The 17,944-nt window shown below is 45.2% G+C and overlaps 1 protein-coding gene across 1 annotated transcript in view; it reads left to right on the top strand.

Annotated features, from left to right (window-relative positions):
- NOTCH2 (notch receptor 2) overlaps nucleotides 1-17,944 on the top strand; it is a 90,834-nt gene that overhangs the window by 68,993 nt on the left and 3,897 nt on the right. The window contains exons 21-32 of the mRNA XM_068951985.1: nucleotides 687-819; nucleotides 2,988-3,233; nucleotides 5,193-5,305; nucleotides 5,871-6,400; nucleotides 7,211-7,558; nucleotides 7,814-7,956; nucleotides 8,840-9,050; nucleotides 10,296-10,392; nucleotides 10,837-11,005; nucleotides 15,733-16,034; nucleotides 16,399-16,546; nucleotides 17,064-17,161. Coding sequence (XP_068808086.1) covers nucleotides 687-819; nucleotides 2,988-3,233; nucleotides 5,193-5,305; nucleotides 5,871-6,400; nucleotides 7,211-7,558; nucleotides 7,814-7,956; nucleotides 8,840-9,050; nucleotides 10,296-10,392; nucleotides 10,837-11,005; nucleotides 15,733-16,034; nucleotides 16,399-16,546; nucleotides 17,064-17,161 — 2,538 coding nt within the window. The remainder of the gene's footprint in view (nucleotides 1-686; nucleotides 820-2,987; nucleotides 3,234-5,192; nucleotides 5,306-5,870; nucleotides 6,401-7,210; nucleotides 7,559-7,813; nucleotides 7,957-8,839; nucleotides 9,051-10,295; nucleotides 10,393-10,836; nucleotides 11,006-15,732; nucleotides 16,035-16,398; nucleotides 16,547-17,063; nucleotides 17,162-17,944) is intronic.

Below are 17,944 nucleotides of genomic sequence, written 5' to 3'. Positions count from 1 at the left end.
AATTTGGCTGTGGCAGAAGCAGTGTTTCTGAGAGACCTTTAAGACAGAATTAGAGGTGTGTTTGTAAGGAGGTAAGGCTGGTAGTTATTTGAACTCCATGCCTCCTTGGAGAGCTCTTAACTGAAGAGGTTTCTTAGCTGAGGTATGTTTTATTGCATTATACATATGTTTTAATATAAAGGAATGTTGTATTCCCCTTACTTGGGTGGGTGAAGTATCCCTTGCCGCTCAGGATAGAAGATGCCTTCTGTTGCTGTCTGATTCCTACAGCTCTTGGTGCAGACCAAGAGATTATGGCATCCAGACCTGTCTAGGCTTTTGAGAATGGTAGAATACCTTGGGAGTCCGTGCCCAGAAGGAAAGGACGAATTTTATGTAAACCTTAGGTCAAAACTTCTGCAGTGAGCTCAATGCTAGAGAGTTCCAGGGTTTGGTTGTTCATATTTTATAGGAATAAAGTCACTCAACTTCAGACACTCACTGTGCAGTTGAGTAGTCACATGGTTAATTTGTATGCTTAAGCTGTCTGTCTGTGCAGCCCTTGAAATCACTTACGGTTGTACGGCTACAAAGGAAGGTGAAATTTTTCCCATGGAGGGTTCTTTTCCTTTGTGTTAGCCTTTCTCAGTTGGCTGCTAATACATATGTTACACGAAGATTATTCACACTTACTTTTATACTGGTAGTGTGTGCCTGGATACCAGGGTGTCAACTGTGAATATGAAGTGGACGAGTGCCAGTTTCAGCCCTGCCAGAATGGAGGAACGTGTATAGACCTCGTCAATCATTTCAAGTGCTCCTGTCCACCAGGAACTCGGGGTATGAAACTCAGCAATTAAGTGAATGTTACAAGAGTGATTTTCCTTTCTGATGACTGGTTTCATGCCACAAATTCTACAGGGGATACGTTATTTCCTGTGAAGAATGTTCCCAAAGTGCACAGAGTCCCTCGAGACAAATATTTTCTCTATAAAAATAAATACGTACATTTGTTAGACTATGGGATCTCTGTCTTGCAAAGCTTCCCCTCCCCCCCTTCTGTTTTGTTTTTTGTTTTGTTTAAGGAATAGATCAGGACAATGTCTGTTGGGAAGGGATGATCCGTCTTTTATAACGGGGATGGACTAGATGATCCATTAAGGTCTCTCCTAACCCCCTCTGTTTTGTGACAGTAAATTAAAGGTTCCCTTTTAGCTAGGATGATGTTAGCTATAGAGAAAATTTGCTTCGGTTTTGTATAACTTCCTGTGTCCTTTACTCATTTAAATTTTGGGCCTCCATTTGTCCTCGATCCCGGGGTCTTTTGTGGAAGAGTTCTGTGCCTCTAGGCTAGCTTATTCTATTTCAGCAAATTTGAGCTCTTTATTAAAAAGTCCACAGTTACATAATGGTGGTTTTCGGTAAGTATGATTCCACAGCCTGTTCAGCATTGCTTTTCTTGAAGCCTAACATGCCATTTCCCTGCTATATCTGACCTGGTGCCCTAACTTCTACGTTTGCAAATACTGATGATTGCACAGAGAGCATAGATCAGATATTTTAACCCCTCACCTAGTGGTTTCTCACTTGACTACTTTTTTAACTCAGATTTATTTCTCAAATCAGTTGAGGATTTTTACGTACCTCAGAACTTAGTTTTTCTTTCTAAAGTATGACATCTCAATCTTAAAAAAAAACAAAAAAAACCCCACCCTTCAGCTGAGGCCAAATGCATGTCAGGTAGAAGTAAATTCTTGGTTCGTATCCTGAGAAAGATTATAATTTTATCTAAAATGTTTGCCTCCTGCACATGCGTTATTATCAGTTCATTTACTTTAGTGTGGCTGCCAGCACATCTTCCTAGTCTGGATAAGTGTTTATTTCATTGTAAATCATTGTGATAGCAGTTCTTCACGTAGTGTTTTTAATTTGATGTTCCAATTTAAAAAGTATTTGCTTCTAGAGTCTCTACATCAAAGTATGTATTTATGTACCAATTTCTACTTTGCCAGGATATCTGTAATGTGCTCAAGCATTCTTGCTTCCTTGGAAGAACCTTTAAAGTTCTGAAAGTACTTCTTTTAATTCTTCTGCCTGTAATTGTTGGGATGAGTACTTCTTTTACATACTTCTTGTATGTTAAAAAAAAAAATTCATGAGAGGGGTTAGAAGGGATTGATTTCATTACTTATGATATCAAGAGTTGACTTTTGTCCCTGGCTGAGTTTGAAACAAATACTTTACCAGTGACAGTATAGACATCCTTCATGTTTAAGTGGATGGTTTTATCTGCTCGGGATAGGTCAACTGTATTACCAGGCAAAGCTCCTTGCTCAGCTTGCCCTCTCTGTACCCCTTTATCTATTATGCTGTGTGACTAAAGCAGAACCAGTAAGAGACGTTTTTTCTCTTGAACGGGCACCCTGTAGGGAGAAGGGGAAGCTGCCATCCCTAGCAGCGTTGAGAGTTTACTGTAGGTCCCCGTAAGCCAAATCGTTGAAATGGTATGCTGGCTAGAAATCTGTGTTTTATCACAGTTGTTTTTCTGTTGGTCTGTTGTTGCTCATTTTAATGATGTTGATACAAAATGCCCTTTGCTGAGTTTCAGCATTACCGCCAAATTAAATGAACGATGGGAAGTTTACAGTCTTGCAAGAGACAGCGCAGGGCTGTCTGGCTGGGTTCAGTCACAGGAGTAAATTGAGCGTATTTTTTGTTTTTGTTTTTTTTTTGTGTGTTTTTAATTACGCTCTTAAATTAAGTCAAGAACGAAAGCTGTTAAATACCAGTATAATGCATCACTGAGAACAGATTGGATTTGAAACATGTGCTCCCTAGGTCCAGTTTGAGGTTGAGTGAGCGCGCTGGATATGGATTGAATTAAGCTGGGATCTTTACCTGTTTATATCTAGGACTGTGTGTGAAGCAGTCTTAAAACTTGCTGAACGCTATAGGAAGTGAGGCAATGACACTGTATCCTCAAATTGCTCATTGTACTGTTTTGACAGGCCGCTTCTGTGAGGAGAACGTCGATGACTGTATTTCAGATTCGGGAGCACCCCGTTGCTTTAATGGAGGACAGTGCATTGACCAGATCGGGGGCTATAGCTGCGTTTGTCTCCCAGGCTATGCAGGCGAGCGATGCGAGGGGGATATCAACGAATGTCTCTCTAACCCTTGTAGCCCTCGTGGCAGTCTGGACTGTGTTCAGCTGATAAATGATTACACGTGCGTCTGTCGTAGTGCTTTCACTGGTGAGTATTCATAAACACGCTTCCAACTTCACAGTGTCATCATGAAAAATGGTCTTTCTTTCCCTTTCTGGGAGTCATATTATCTGGTCCCTTTCCTTTACAATACCTGATTGTTTCCCTGCACCATGTCTTAGTGTTTAAACCAGTCTTTTTCTTTAGAGTTTCTGAGAGAGGGGTCTTCCAGAGTTATCTCAGACAAAGGAGTGTCCAGGGACGCTTGGCTGCCCAAATTATTTTTCCTGGTATTTTCTTCTTCTTCATAATTTCTCATTTCTAATATTGGAAGGGTAACTGTTCATGTGTCAGCTTCTCCATGGCTTTTCCTTTTGCAAAGCAGCATATGAATTTTCTCTATAAATCAGTCTCCCAGTATCCACAATTAGCTTTTGGCCTGCTTTTCTACCCCTCGCTCCCTTTCTGCCTCATAATGGTGATGTGGTCAGAATGGAATACTCTCTGCGTAGGCAGACTTCACATTCCTAGCTCAGTGATGTGATCCTTCCACAATCCAACTTTAAATCACAAGTTTGCAAAAAATTCATGCTGCACAGACTTAGGCCTCGCTCTCTCTAGATTTCTTCTTTGTCACTATTACTGCTGTTCTGCTTTCTCCCTCCCACTGGGTATAAGTTCGGGCTAATAGTCTCCAGATGTGTATTAACTTTCAGCTTTTAAGTTTGCATGTCAGTTTAACTTTTGCATTCAGTTTTCTTCCATTAAAACCTCACGCTTTCCCTGCTTACCAGTGTCCTTTTTTGCCTACTTCACCAGTACTTTTTACTCTTTTTTTTCCTTAGAATGGAAAGATGCTGAGATTATCCACTAAATTTGTGGTTGTCAGATGCAAAAAAAATTAAAAGAAGGTAGTATATCTGAAGACTACATGTGGTAGTTTTTGAACATTACCTAGATTAACTGACACAAGAAGTTTCTAAAAGAAGCAATGTATGGGGGGAATTGGAGCCAGGATAGCTAGTGGGACGCTGGTGCTGAACGTTAGATAGGTTTCTATTTAAGCCTGTCTGTTAAGCTCGCTTTTATGAATTATGCCTCATATTGCTCCTGGCTCTCACAGAAGGGTTGCTAGAACTTGCAGCATGGGGAGTGCAGACCTGCTTGAGCAGGGGGAGCTGCTGCGTCTCCGGCATGAAATCCACCTGGAAATGTTAGACAGAGAGGGGGAGCGTGCTACTTCTTCTAGCTGCTCTTCTGCACGTTCCATGTTGACCCTCTGCCTGGGAGGAGGAGGAGTGACTTTGGTATGGTTTGTGACTGATAGGGTGCGAAGACTCCTTGGGCCATCCTGCCCTGTCTTCTCCTGTTTGTGAGCAGTCAGCCTTGGCCACGTGTGTGTGGAGGCTTCTGTTAATTTGTTCCTAGGGGGTCCGAGTCATGCTTAGGCCATCCTCATCTTTTTGAACTCCAGTGCCAGGGAGGGCTGCCTCCGTGGGCTGCTGCAAACGCTAGTCAGGGCAATAAGACCTCTCTGTATAACTGACAGAGCCTCAGTATCTCCTTGCCAGAGACTGAGGGTGGTGCCCTCGTGCTTATAGGGAGCCTTTGGATTCATTGAGAATCTCCCAAAAGGTAAAGAAGTCTTAGCAAACCCAAAATTGATGTGGTACAGCACCTTTAGCCACTGTCCCTTGATGCCTTGGTGACAGCAACAAATTTTGTCCTAGTGCTGGGTCACACACTTTCTTGAAGAGGCAGATGAGGTGGAGTGTCCACAGAGACCCCTCATGAGTACTGGGTGTTGGGCCCTCCTCGTATCCAGGAAGAGGTTGCTACTTAGACACCGTATGTTATCTGAAGAAGTGTGCCCTGCCTCTTCTGAGGGGAAGCCTCTCTGGGGCGTTTGGCTCATGGGCTTCTACTCAGAGTGTTTTGCTTTGTGATGGCTTTTTGGTACACGCAGACATTTTTCTGCTCTTTTCTCCTCATGTGTCTGCATCTCAGGTCGTCACTGTGAGAGTGTAATAGATGTGTGTCCCCGGAGGCCTTGTCAGAACGGAGGTACCTGTGCTGTTGCCAGCAATATGCCGGATGGGTTCATCTGCCAGTGTCCTCCGGTAAGTGCTGTATCCTGAAATTTGGTTTGCTTACCCTAGCTGTAGCGTTCTCTGGCAGCAGTGACATCAGTTTCCCTGGTCCACTGCAGGTGAAGAGGCAGCACTGCTGTACTGCCTGCAAAGCCGTGTCCTTGGGCACTCTTGTACCCACATCCTTTAGGTTATCTACTTAGCTGGGAAACCCAGCTACCCCAAACAATTTTGCTTTTGAGGCAGCATAGCTGATTTTTGTCATAAAGCTAGTATTAAATATTCAACAGGCTTTTTGCTCTCTTGTGTTCTCTGTTCTTACTTCAAGATTCCCCTTGTTTAAGGCTCTCCAAAGTCTCTTCCAAAAGGTAACAGAGCCATGTAAGGGCTTAGTTTATCCCTTACGCTAGACCCAGAAAAGCATGACATGCTCCTGCAGTGAGGCTAGAAGAATTACTGTGGAGAAGGGGCTTGCACATGACATCTCGCCTCTGGCCCTCAAGAGCATTGAAGAATAAGTTTGTGAGCCTGACTGTTTTTCTCTTTTTTCTCTCTCTCTCTTTTTTTTTTTTTTTTTTAAACACCCCCCCCCCAGGGTTATTCTGGGTCAAAATGTGAGTTCAGCAGCCACAGTACTTGTGGGCAAGTGAAATGCAAAAAGGGGGAGCAGTGCATCCAGACATCGTCTGGTCCCCGGTGCTACTGCCCCAAGCTGTCTGCGGGAGAGGAATGCCGGACAAACAGCGGTTGTGCCAGTGCCCCCTGCCAGAATGGTGGCAGCTGCCACCCTCGTTCTCAGCCTCCTTACTATTACTGTCAGTGCCCTGATCACGCCCAAGGCAGCCAATGTGAACAGCTCATACATCCCAGCCAAGAGCCTCTAGGATGTTTGGATTCCCAGTGCGCGGAAAAGGCGAAGGATGGCTATTGCGATGAAGACTGTAACACTCATGCCTGCCAGTGGGATGGGGGTGACTGTTCCTTGACAATGGAAGATCCTTGGGCCAACTGCTCCTCTTCGCTGCGCTGCTGGATGCTTTTCAATGGACAGTGTGACGACTTCTGCAACACACCCGAGTGCCTGTTTGACAACTTTGAATGTCAGCAAAATAGCAAGACATGCAAGTAAGACCAGATCCTGAGAACTGTTTCTTTGTGTCACTAATACGTCTCCTGCTAACGCTTTCAGTAGCTGGTGTGCTTCGTGCCTGTTGTTCTTCTCCCTTTCTTTGTTTTCTGTTGCTGCTCCATGCTCTTGCTAAAAGTTGAGCATCAAGGAGTTTCCTTTCCTTTTTGTGTACTTCTCCTCTGTTTTTGGGAAGAAGTTCTGGAATTTGTACGTTATGAGCTAAGTTGATAGCCTGAGAAACGGTAACGTGTTGACCTTCTTGATGGATCTAGCTTGCTTTCTGTGGGAATGTAAATAGAAGGCATTTCACCTTGTGCTAGATTTCAAGAGTGCTGCCTCCCATCCTGGATTCCCTCTGTAGCTGCAGTACCTGTGTCTTTGTCCCAGATATAATTGCTGCCTCAGAATGTGTGTTCCTTCCTTTTTGTCGTGATGCTTCTTTCTCTTCAGTCATTCACAAGAAATGCTACAGCTTTGCTGTGATGGTGGCCTCTTGATGAGGCAGGAGGTGATACAGCTTTATCTCAGTAAATAGAATAAACAGTTCTCTTCCACTGTTACCAGAACTGAACTGGGTGTTCCGCGCTTCCTACTTCTCTCCTGCCAGTTCACAAGCTGTTATCCTGAGGTTGTATCTTTTTTCCTTATATCCTGAGCGCAAATGTTTTTAGACCTCGACCGTAAAGGAGAATGATTAGCATACGAGGCCTTACATCTCTTTTTAACCGGCTGGCCCCTAGACTGCAGATATGCTATGCAGAACGTGCATGTGCTGTAGGCTGACTGTAACCCTTTGACTGTTCTAGGTATGACAAGTATTGTGCGGATCACTATGCAGATGGACGCTGTGACCAGGGCTGTAACAGTGAGGAGTGTGGCTGGGATGGCCTGGACTGTGCTGGCGACAAAGCTGAGAAGCTAGCAGAAGGGACCCTAATCATTGTGGTCTTGATGCCCCCTGACGAGCTGCTGGGTGATGTCCGCAGCTTCTTGCGCACTTTGGGAACTCTCCTCCACACCAACCTAAGAATCAAACTGGACTCCCAGGGAAACCCCATGGTCTTCCCGTACTATGGGGAGAAATCGGCAGCGCGGAGTCGGCGGTCCCTCGTGATCATTCGCAAGCATAGAGAACTGGAGCAAGAGGTCATTGGGTGAGCGGATGCCTTTGTGCTTCTTGGTCCTTTTTATGCTGATAGCTGTTGCTTGTAGCGTTGTGGGTGCTCTGGACCATCTGGGACGGTAGCCTGTCTGTTTGGCTGTGGGGAAACATAAAGCTATTGAGACTGCCAAATTCAGTACTGTGGTGGAAATGTTAACCTAAAAGGCCGCAATTTAGCTTAGCAATGTTTTGGCAAAAACTTCTCTTTCTGCTGCTGACTTTGTGCCCTGTTACTGTGTTGTTGCAGCACCAGGGTGTTCCTGGAGATTGACAACCGTCAGTGCGCGGAGGATTCAGAGCAGTGCTTTCAGAACACAGAAGCTGCTGCAGCTCTCTTAGCTGCTCAGGCCATCAAGGGCATGTTGCCCTATCCCTTTGTGTCTGTCCAAAGTAAGTGATCTCAGAGGGGAAAATGGCTTGTACAAGGAGGCGGTCAGTAAACTGGGGCTTACAAAATGCACGCTGAGATTAATTGATCATCTTCTTCATATGTCTCACCGTTCAGTATGGTTTCTGGGAGATAATTTATTCATCCCAGTAATAGAAGTATGCATGCGCGCTCCTCTTTTTGTGGGGGGATTTTTCCTGCTTTATTGATAAGGCAGACCATATAAGTTTGGAGCCTAGTCATTTTAATACATGTAGAAACCATGATCTCTCACATGCTGCTGCAGCGTATCACACACTGCAGTCGTCTCGTCTGTCTTAGAAACAATTCACGTATTCTAAGTCATGAATAAAAAGGATGCCATTAGAGAGAAGAAACGAGGAGAAGGCGCCTCAGTCTTCCAGATGTTTCTTCCTCTGGTGCTCTGTATTCCTTTTGATTTCTGCCCCCCGCTGCCTCAGCCTGAGGCTCAGCTGCCACTTCCTACTGAATTGGTAGCATCGCTAGATTCCTAGTTGGGTCTTGATCAGATCTTTTATGTAGATCAAATATTTCCTCACTGATTCAGGGTGGCTGTCTTTAGCCAGCCAGATTCTTGAAGAAGAAACAATGTCTTCAGTTCAACAGCCATATACTCTTTTAAAAAAAAAAAAAAAATACTGTGGGAGAAACAGTATCAGTGGAAGCTGAAAAGACAGACTGTATTCTTAGGATAGCTGCAGCACAACCTAAGCTTCCTCAAGCCTTTACTGTAAAGGCATCACTATTTAGAAACAATTTGCTGTCTCTGTGGGGAAAACCCTAAGTGAGAAAAGAGCACAGGTAGATTGGAGATCGTTGTCTCAACTTTGTTAATCTCACTGCGTTTTTAATTTGGATTTTTAGGTGAACCCTTGTTACCACCGAAGACCCAGTTGCTTTACCTACTTGCTGTGGCAGCTTTGATCATCCTCTTAATCCTTCTTTTGGGCGTGATGATGGCAAAGCGTAAACGCAAGCATGGTTCACTGTGGCTCCCAGAGGGCTTTATTCTGCGCAGAGATCCTAGTAATCATAAGCGTAGAGAGCCAGTTGGGGAAGATGCAGTCGGACTCAAGTAAGTCTGCGTTTGGGCCACTGGCCACCTGTTTTCTAACATGTTGTAGGATTTTAAGAACATGGTTTACAAATCTTTCATGAAAGACACTTAACTCCATAGGAAAGCTGCCTTTTAAGCTAATACTGTTTAGTCTTTCTCTCCAAATTTAATACTTCTTTATTGGGCAGAGGAACCTTAAATGACTGTAATCTATAAAATACCAGTAAGGAATCTAATCTTCGGATTACCTGTTGGTTATTTGAGGCTCTGTTTAGTTCAGCAGTTGGGTACTCTTTGTTGCATAATTTCCCTTAGGATTAGGTGCGGCGTTTCTGAGTTCGCAGGTGACTGAACTTTTAATATTTCCAACTCAAAGCATTGGATACATGACTCAGAAATAATGGAAAATTTCAAAAGAAGAATCCCATTCATAGAGTTTTGACCTTCCTCTGAATTAACCAAGTGTACAGTTCTAAATGTATTTATGCCACTGTTGGCTGACTGAAATTAATGCAGGGAATGGTTTCTATCTAGTTTTCCTGAGTCTGCAAGGAATCAGATACATGTGGACCAGGGGATGGATACTTTAATGAGATGTTATTTAACCTGGAAAATATTTTTCTCTCTTAAGTCCTGTTCAGAAGAGTTAAGTTGTTACTAACTTGAGCATTGTACTAATATTCAATGTTTTTTCTGCTGCTAATGCAGTACATGCTTTCGGAGACAAAAAGCCTGGGTTTACACTTTGCAGACATCCCAATAACACATCATTAGAAATAAAACCAGGCACCCAAACGCACACTTGGTTCATTTTATAGACCATATGGAGCTCTGGTAGTGAGATGCGTGCAATCTGATTTGCACTTCCTGTGTTACCTGGAAAGGCAGTCTCTCCAATCAGCGTGCCAGTGCGATACTGGCGATTTGCTTGCCGAGCTTATCTGTCTTCTAGAAGCCTCTTGTAGGTGTCAGGACCCAGTCTTCTGATGCCATGGTTGATCTTTGCGATGAGAAACTGCGGAAGCTCAATGCTGTAGTTGATTGAATGGGCATCACTATCCCGTGTTATGCCTGTTGTCATGCAGCAACTGTGTGACATTTGTTTCAGTTGAGATTTTAGTTGCTCCTTTCTAACTTCTTGGTCCCTCTGTTTGCAAACTACCGCACTAACTGCAGCCTATCCCTGGTCTCTGCAGACCAGTATGAATAGTAATAGTAGCACCTGGTGAGCCTGCAAAATGATGTGCTCTCCTTCTTTGTTAGAAATCTGTCAGTGCAGGTACCAGAAGGTAACCTGGCAGATTCTGGACCAACTGAACACTGGGCAGGTGATGGTGGACCTCAGCCAAAGAGAGCAAAGGTAAGAAGTTCTGTCTTGAATGTTGCCTGCTTACCACTGAGACCGCTTTAGGCTAGCGAGGAAAGCATTAACTTGCAGAGTGTGCCCCTTACCCCAAACCTCCCATTGCTTGGGTGTTTGTAAAAATATAACTAAATATGTCTGGTGGGCAAATCCACAGGTTAGCAGAGCCACTCCAGGCCAGGAGAGAAAGCAGATAACTTGTTCCAGTGTCCCCTCCATAGCCAGGCCCCACTGCACCGAAGGGAAGAGAAAGTTAACAGTAGTGTCATGTCTTGCAGCTCAAGCCTGATCACGCGTGGTAGGAATGTAAAAGTTAAGAACGCCAAGCTGAGGTAGACGGAGGCCTTCATTACCTTAAAAAGGAATGAAAATGTGAGAACTTGCAGTGTCTTTGGCCGTTTGATGAGAACTTTGAAGCAACTTCTTATTTTCTGTCCTCAGGCTGAGGATCAGGCCTTGCTCCCGGAAGGCGATGAGCAAGTAGATCAGCGCCAGTGGACACAGCAGCACTTGGAGGCAGCAGACATCTGTGGGAGCACATCACTAGCCCTTACACCACCTCAAGCAGATCAAGAAGTGGACGTTCTGGATGTCAATGTCAGAGGGCCAGGTCAGTACTCTGTGTCCATGTGTTCTGCCAGCCAGGCACAGGCCTCCCATGTCTCCAACAGCTGAGACTGCTAATGTTTAAAAGTAATACAGGAAATGCAGGGACACCAGCAGAAGTTTTATGGTATTTGAGGAAAGTTCACGTACAGCCCAGAAAAGAGAGCTGGGGAGACTGGACAATGGTCTGCAGCACAGGGAATATCATGTAAGCAGGAGGAAGAGAATTGACTCGTGAGACAGCAGTAGGAACTAACTGAAGTTGTCTGTGATCTCCTGCAGGACAATGCATGGCTAAAGATGTGGTCAGAATGCCATTGTAGCAGAAATTTGGAATGCACACTTGTGCTGGAAATAACCCCCAACTTGTCCAGCTCATTCACTGTTGAGATTTATGCCAAACTTTGCTGAGGGCCAGCTTAACAGGCTTTATACTTGAGGTGTCTTTTCTGCAGTGGGAGCAAGGATGGCCTTTTCCTGAATAGGGAGAATTCTGGCAGACAGTATGAGTAGCACTGTGTGAGATGTCTGTGCTGGAACAGAGTAGCAATGCAGCAAACTTCTTAATGTTCTTTTATTTACGGATTTATATCCTCAACTTACGGATTCAGTAAGTCGTTAGTCACCCTACCATAACCCCGGACTTGGGAAGAAATTTTTCCTTAACACTCACCCACACCCACCCACCCACCCCCACACACACACACACACACACACACACACACACACACACGTGCTTTCTCTCAATCTCAGTTGACTAGATGCAGCAAAGGTATTTTGCTGCATTAGTAAGTAAGCATAGCTCTAAGGCTGGGTAATCTGTAAGGGACTGCATAGGCCATTTGGTAGTTAACTGATTCCTGTGTTCCTGAGGGAAGAGATTTGACTATGAATTTGATCCTGGTCAGAAGAGGCTCTCTCTCATACGCTGAGAGTTGGTTCTGATGATCTTGCTGCAGCTGCTTTATACTGGATTTTGTGGGAATCCTTCCATGCAGCCTAATGATGACTGGATCCCTCTTCCAGTTCTCTTCCTTTGTCTTTTTTGCTCTTTGGCCTATTAGCATTCCTAAATGCATAGGGAAGGAGGAGTTTCAGTATAATAAGTATTGAGAACCTAAGCCATCGGTTTCTGCCAAATCTAGGCTTTTCTTTTTTTTTTTTTTTTTTCCCCCTGTTGAAGCTTCTAGTTGTGTGGCTAGGGTAAAAGCTTTCCAAGTGCAGGCAATAATGCTTTTAAGTCTTCAGATTGTCTGTCTGTTTTTGCATCTTCTCGAAGCTTGTCCTGCAATAGCAATGAATGAGATTGATCTGTCACTTGGTTTCCTGCTATTCAGATGCAGCTGTGAGACTTGCAGCAAGCTGCTGTAAGCTATCCCTCTCCGCAGCATCAGAAGCAAGCTGCTGAGTTATTTTCAAGGGAAGAAATTATTTTAAAAGTCGGAGAAGTGTTGGAGTAGTGAGTTAATAAGGACGGGCAGGATTCATCAGATTAAATATAGACATTCATCTGGGCTGGCCATCTTCTTTCTTCACAGGCAGAGGGAAGAAAGAGGCAATTCTGAGATGTAGTTCATCACTGTCTTAAGCAGAAACGCTCCTATGGTTAACTCATGCTCTAGCACTGCCTCACTGCCCCTGATTACAAAGAGAGTCCGGGCTGACTGTCTCAAATGCAGGTGTCTGGGTTATAGTTATCGAAAGTTAGGTGAATTGGATCCCAGCCACGTGTCCAGGTGGTGGGTAGAAGAATAGAGAACTCCTTCTGGAGAGAGGAGAGGTAAGCCAAAGTGCCTTCCTATACCAGGGACGTTTCCCAGTTTTAATCCAGCGCCTTCTGCACTCTCCCCATGTTTGGGAGGATCCAAGAGGGCCGGTCTCCTACTGAAGTATTGCCCAGAGACATTGCCAGTGGGTTTTCCTCGTCACAGCTTTGAGGTTGGTTATTTTGGGGGGGAGTGGGGAGGACTTTATTCCTTTTTTCTGTGTATAATCCTTCAGTTGTACCTGTCAGGTGAACTTTTAGGCTTTACCATCTTGCTGCCAGTTTTACATCTACTCAAGGGGCCTTTCCTTGGAAGATGGCAAACAGAACAGTTATTATACAATGCTGCTTTCACCTCTGGCTCACCAAGCTGTTCTTTCTCTGTGACCCCCAGAGTGGTGAGGACGTTCTTTTCAGAGGAGTTATTGTGAGTGTGTAGCCAAGGTAATGCAATTATAGGCATAGCTGGTAACACCACCTATAATTAAAACTGATTAACTGTCCCTATTATATGGCCCTCTTTTTTTAGTTGCTTACAGTTTAGTGGTTCAGACTGGAATTTTCCATGCTATGTGTCTGCCTCCAGCTGGATCTTTTTGAATTCTTTTCCAGCTATTTCAGGGAACGAGCTTTACAGAGGGGGAAAAAAGACATTGTGTCCATGGCTTTTCTGTAATACTCCAAGACCTGTTTAACTGAGACACTCTAGCTGGATGTGCTTTTTTGCTACCCTCATGAAACTCTCCGTATGTGGCCAGCTTACGAGGCTCTGAAAAGCTCATACCCGAGAGACTTGTTGGAGGGCGGCAGTTAATTTTTCCAAGGCCTTAATGCATACTATAGCCATGTATCCCCATAGAGCAGCCCCACAGTATATCCAGGTCAACTGCAGTGATTGATCAAGACCTCTCCTGCAAGTGCTTTTCCCAGGATAGTGCCACTAAAGAGAAGGAAGACTCCTCTGCTCCATCTCTGCTCTTTGTATTGGGGCAGTACGGAGGAGACCACAGCCTGACTTGAATACTGAGAAGTATTCATTTGGGACAAAAAAGTAGAGCCAGCAGTGGGAGGGGGAAAAAGCACAAAAAGAGGTGTAGCCTTGGACAGCAGGCAAGAGGGTCTGTAGACAATGACTGGATCTTGGAACTGAACCCAGGCCTGTGCGCCAACACTTCTCTGCTGTCCAGCAAATCTGGAGAAAGTTGTTTGGTGAAAGGGTGTTTGTCCTTTGCTGTTGAGCCGCTAGGAGGAGCATGCATTCTGCTGCTGCTGGCTGGCTCTGCGCTGCAGGTCTAAAAGCTGCAGCCATGATCTCTGCGGGTTCCCCGGGGCTAGAACTGCAGATGTTTAGAATTTTTGTAAAAGTTTTGGAGCTGTACTAAAAAAGAAAGTTGGAAAAGTCCGGAGAATAACAAAAAAAGGGGGGGGGGGAGGGGAGGGAAATCAGGGTAGAGGGAAGGGTGTTTGTTCTCTGTATTACATTCATTAGGTGAATACCACCTTTTTATATGCACAGAATCCTAACTCTGTGATCACATCGTTCTGCTTTCTGCAGGGTTTGTCCAGTACAGACAGCGCACTGTAGATTGAGAGTTGTGTATGCAGGGAAGCTGTTGTCTGCAGGGTCCAGCAAGGGTCCTGCTCGTACATGGAATAAAGCAGGCAGTTGCTGAAAGATCATCTTGGGTTGCTGCTAGCAAGCCACTCTGGAGAAGCAGAATTTGTGTTCGCTTCTGCAGAGCTCCCGTGGGGCGCACAGCAAATCTCTTAGGGCAAAGCATTCTACTCCTGCTCCCCTCTGGGTCCCACTTACTTTCTGGGTGTCTAGGATGGTGTGTGTGGGGTGAAGCAGTAAAATCAGTAAGCAAACATTAGGTTACAGTTGGAGTCTGTGGTTTTAGGAGCTAATAATGCTATAAAGTTCAGAGTGTGCTGCAATTCAAGCCCATGGCATCTGATTGGTTGCTGAAAATCAGTGGAGATGTTTTAAGCCTTGATTGCACTGAGTCAAGGACGATATTAACAAGGGGGAAATTTAAGCAGACTGAGCTGGTTTTCCTAGGCCACCCTCTGTGATCAACGAAGAGAGAGGGAGGCTCCTCCAGGGGAGCTGAGTTAAATTAGAAGTCGCCTGGAATCTTTCGTCTTTCAGTGACGATGGCTGGATCCTGGGGGGGGGGGCGGATGAGCCGTCCTACCCTGGAGTTAGCCTTTGTGAATATCTCATCAGTGTGAGCCCATCATGGAGACCTGTGGAGAGAGATGAGCCTGGTATCTTCCAAAACACTCAAACTGTGGGGAGACTTTCAGGGATTTGTAGCTGTGGGCAGTCAGGGCTGTGACGGAGCAGTGCATGGGGAACAAGGCACTGTGTACGTGTAGGATGCTGCTAGTACACTCGTGAATAAAATGAATTTAGATCTTGTTCCACGGTCTCTTCCTGTGCAGGTTTTCTGAAAGTACAGCATGTGTTTAGTTAGTTTGTTTAGTACTGTGAAGATGGATGTCCTTGAAAGCAAGATGAGATTGGTTCAGGCAGTGGTACTAGGGTATTTTTCAACTTCTGAGAGTTTGGTTTTCACAGCTTCAGTGCCTTTTTAATGGAGATACAGGGATGTAACGGACACGAAGGCTTCTGTCTACGTTTCTCTTCAGGTTACTGTCTGCTAAATAGTTGCCACCAGTAATTTTTCTCTACAAATTGCTGCTTTTCCCTAGGTACGTTATCAGAACATCCACATGAATTGTTCTGTTGTGGCAGCAGTAGCTGGTAACATCCTGCTTGGAAGGAAAACAGTCCACTAATTCTATTGGGATTTAACATAAAAAGAACAGCTCTGAGTTGAAGGGACTGGAGGGATTGTCGCTAGCTGACAGTGCTTAAGGGCAGTGGATGCGATGTGTGAGGGCTTCCTTTCCTTTGCTCTCACCAGCAGGTTGCCGTGATAACATCTCTTCTGTTGCAGATGGATGTACCCCGCTTATGTTGGCATCTCTGCGTGTGGGCAGCTCTGATATTAGCGAAGATGATGAGGATGCAGAAGATTCCTCGGCAAATATAATAACAGATCTGATCTACCAAGGTGCCAACCTACAAGCCCAAACAGACCGTACTGGGGAGATGGCACTGCACTTAGCAGCCCGTTACTCAAGAGCAGATGCTGCAAAACGTTTGCTGGATGCTGGTGCAGATGCTAATGCACGGGACAACATGGGACGGACTCCCCTGCATGCAGCTGTAGCTGCTGATGCGCAGGGTGTCTTCCAGGTACAGCATTTAAAGAACTCCCTTTAGAGCAGTTGTACTCTGTAACTTCTGAGCCTGCCCAGGCTGTGCTCTGTTCAATCGCAGCCCTGCTCTTGTGCCTTGCACAGCACGATGGCTAGTTGAAACTATTACGTATCCGGTTTCCTCGGATATTCATAGTTTGAAGAACTCAGTAAGCACAAATAATCTTTCATGTATTTATGTTAGGTCTGTTTGCTTCTACGTCACTCTTACTCATTATCTGTGTCCTTGCGTTTCAGCCGTCACACTGCCATTTCATTATAAATTTCTCTTGAGTTTGTCATAAATCCTCAGTCTCACTCCTTAGCGGTATTGAAAAAATCTTTCTTCCCCTCTTGTCTAGATCTTGATCCGTAACAGAGTGACAGACTTGGATGCCCGGATGAATGATGGAACAACCCCGTTAATTCTGGCTGCGCGGTTGGCTGTGGAAGGAATGGTGGCTGAGCTAATTAATTGCCAGGCAGATGTGAATGCAGTGGATGACCATGGTAATGTGGGCATGAGGTACTGGGGTGGGCAGGCATTTATCATGGTGTGAGCGAGGAGGGGTGGGCTTCCGCTCTTGCAGGGCGCAGGCTGCTCATGAGTTCTGTAGCCAAATACAGCATGCAGTGTCTCCTGTGGAAGCTCCTGTCCAGCAGTAATTGACTGCAGGTGACTGCAAGGTGGTTTAGTTAAGACGGTCCTGGAAGGGAAGCAGGAGAAATATAGGGCTGGTTATGCTAGGGTCTTCTGTGTTGTAGACATGACACCGTGGGGTCGGTTATTTAAGGAAATCTCAAAGCCTGTGCTGAGAATCCCATCACATCATGGAAATGTAGGAGTACGTCACAATATGTGTATGTCTCCCACTGTGTAAGCGTGTCCTTGAGGACATACCCTCCTGCGAGTTGTGATGTAGGACCTTAGTTTTTTTTCTTCTCCAAGTGTACTCTGTTGTCCATCTTGGTGCTTTAAAAAAAGAGCTCCTCAGCTTGTTACTGAAGTTGTTGGGTTTCCCTTTAGGTAAATCTGCTCTTCACTGGGCTGCTGCTGTCAACAATGTGGAAGCAACACTGGTGCTGCTGAAGAACGGAGCCAACAGAGACATGCAGGATAACAAGGTATAGTATGGGTGTGCTCAGCATGGCTGTTGTTTCTCACTCAAAGCATCTCGTTGCTGTTGGAAGCGAGCTAAGCCTGGACTTTCTAAACTGCCTGCTCAGTCCAGGTCTTTCAAACCCAGGCCATGACTGGAACTCTCCCAAAATGTTGAATGATTTTTGATTTGGGAGATCAGTGTTGCCCTGCTTTTGTTGCAGAAAGGAATGCAGTCAGCAGTCAGTGGTGTGAGAGCACCAGGCTGAAATGCTGCTCGTGCCAAGCAGCTGAATTCTTCCGTTTATCAGAGAGCCAGATCTGGTGACATAGCAGCAGTCACCTCCTGTCGCGTTATCAGGGGCTCCACTGCAGCCCCTCTGTTTGAGAGGCAGACTGCACTGTGCAAGCCTCCTGTTGTTTCATTGCTCTTAGGTTTTTTGCTGTGTGTTAATGCTTGATTTCCTTCTTCTGTTTCGAGTTTCGTTTTTTGGCATGTTGCTCAGTAGACTTCAGAACTACCTGCAAGCTCTAGTTCTTTGCTAGACTATTTTAGTCTTTGTGCCTTCCCCTCCTGGGAGATGATGGGAGAAGGGCGCCAGGTGCTGTTACAGTTCCTCAAAGGACCCATGACAGAACAGTGCGCTTCCTGGTGGGATAGCGTCGCCTGTGTGTTCCACTCTCGTGTATGAAATCACCAGACTGCTCCTGTAGTCTGCCTCGTTCGAAGAGCATCTCCCGGAGCAAGGTGTTCTTAGAGGCAGTTAGCAATACGCCACATTAGGACTATGCTTCCGTGTGATACTGCA

This window comes from Struthio camelus, chromosome 8 (assembly GCF_040807025.1).
Source record: "Struthio camelus isolate bStrCam1 chromosome 8, bStrCam1.hap1, whole genome shotgun sequence".
Classification (NCBI taxonomy): domain Eukaryota; kingdom Metazoa; phylum Chordata; class Aves; order Struthioniformes; family Struthionidae; genus Struthio; species Struthio camelus.
Note: the sequence above shows the minus strand (reverse complement) of the source record. Positions and strands in the feature narration are given on the sequence as shown.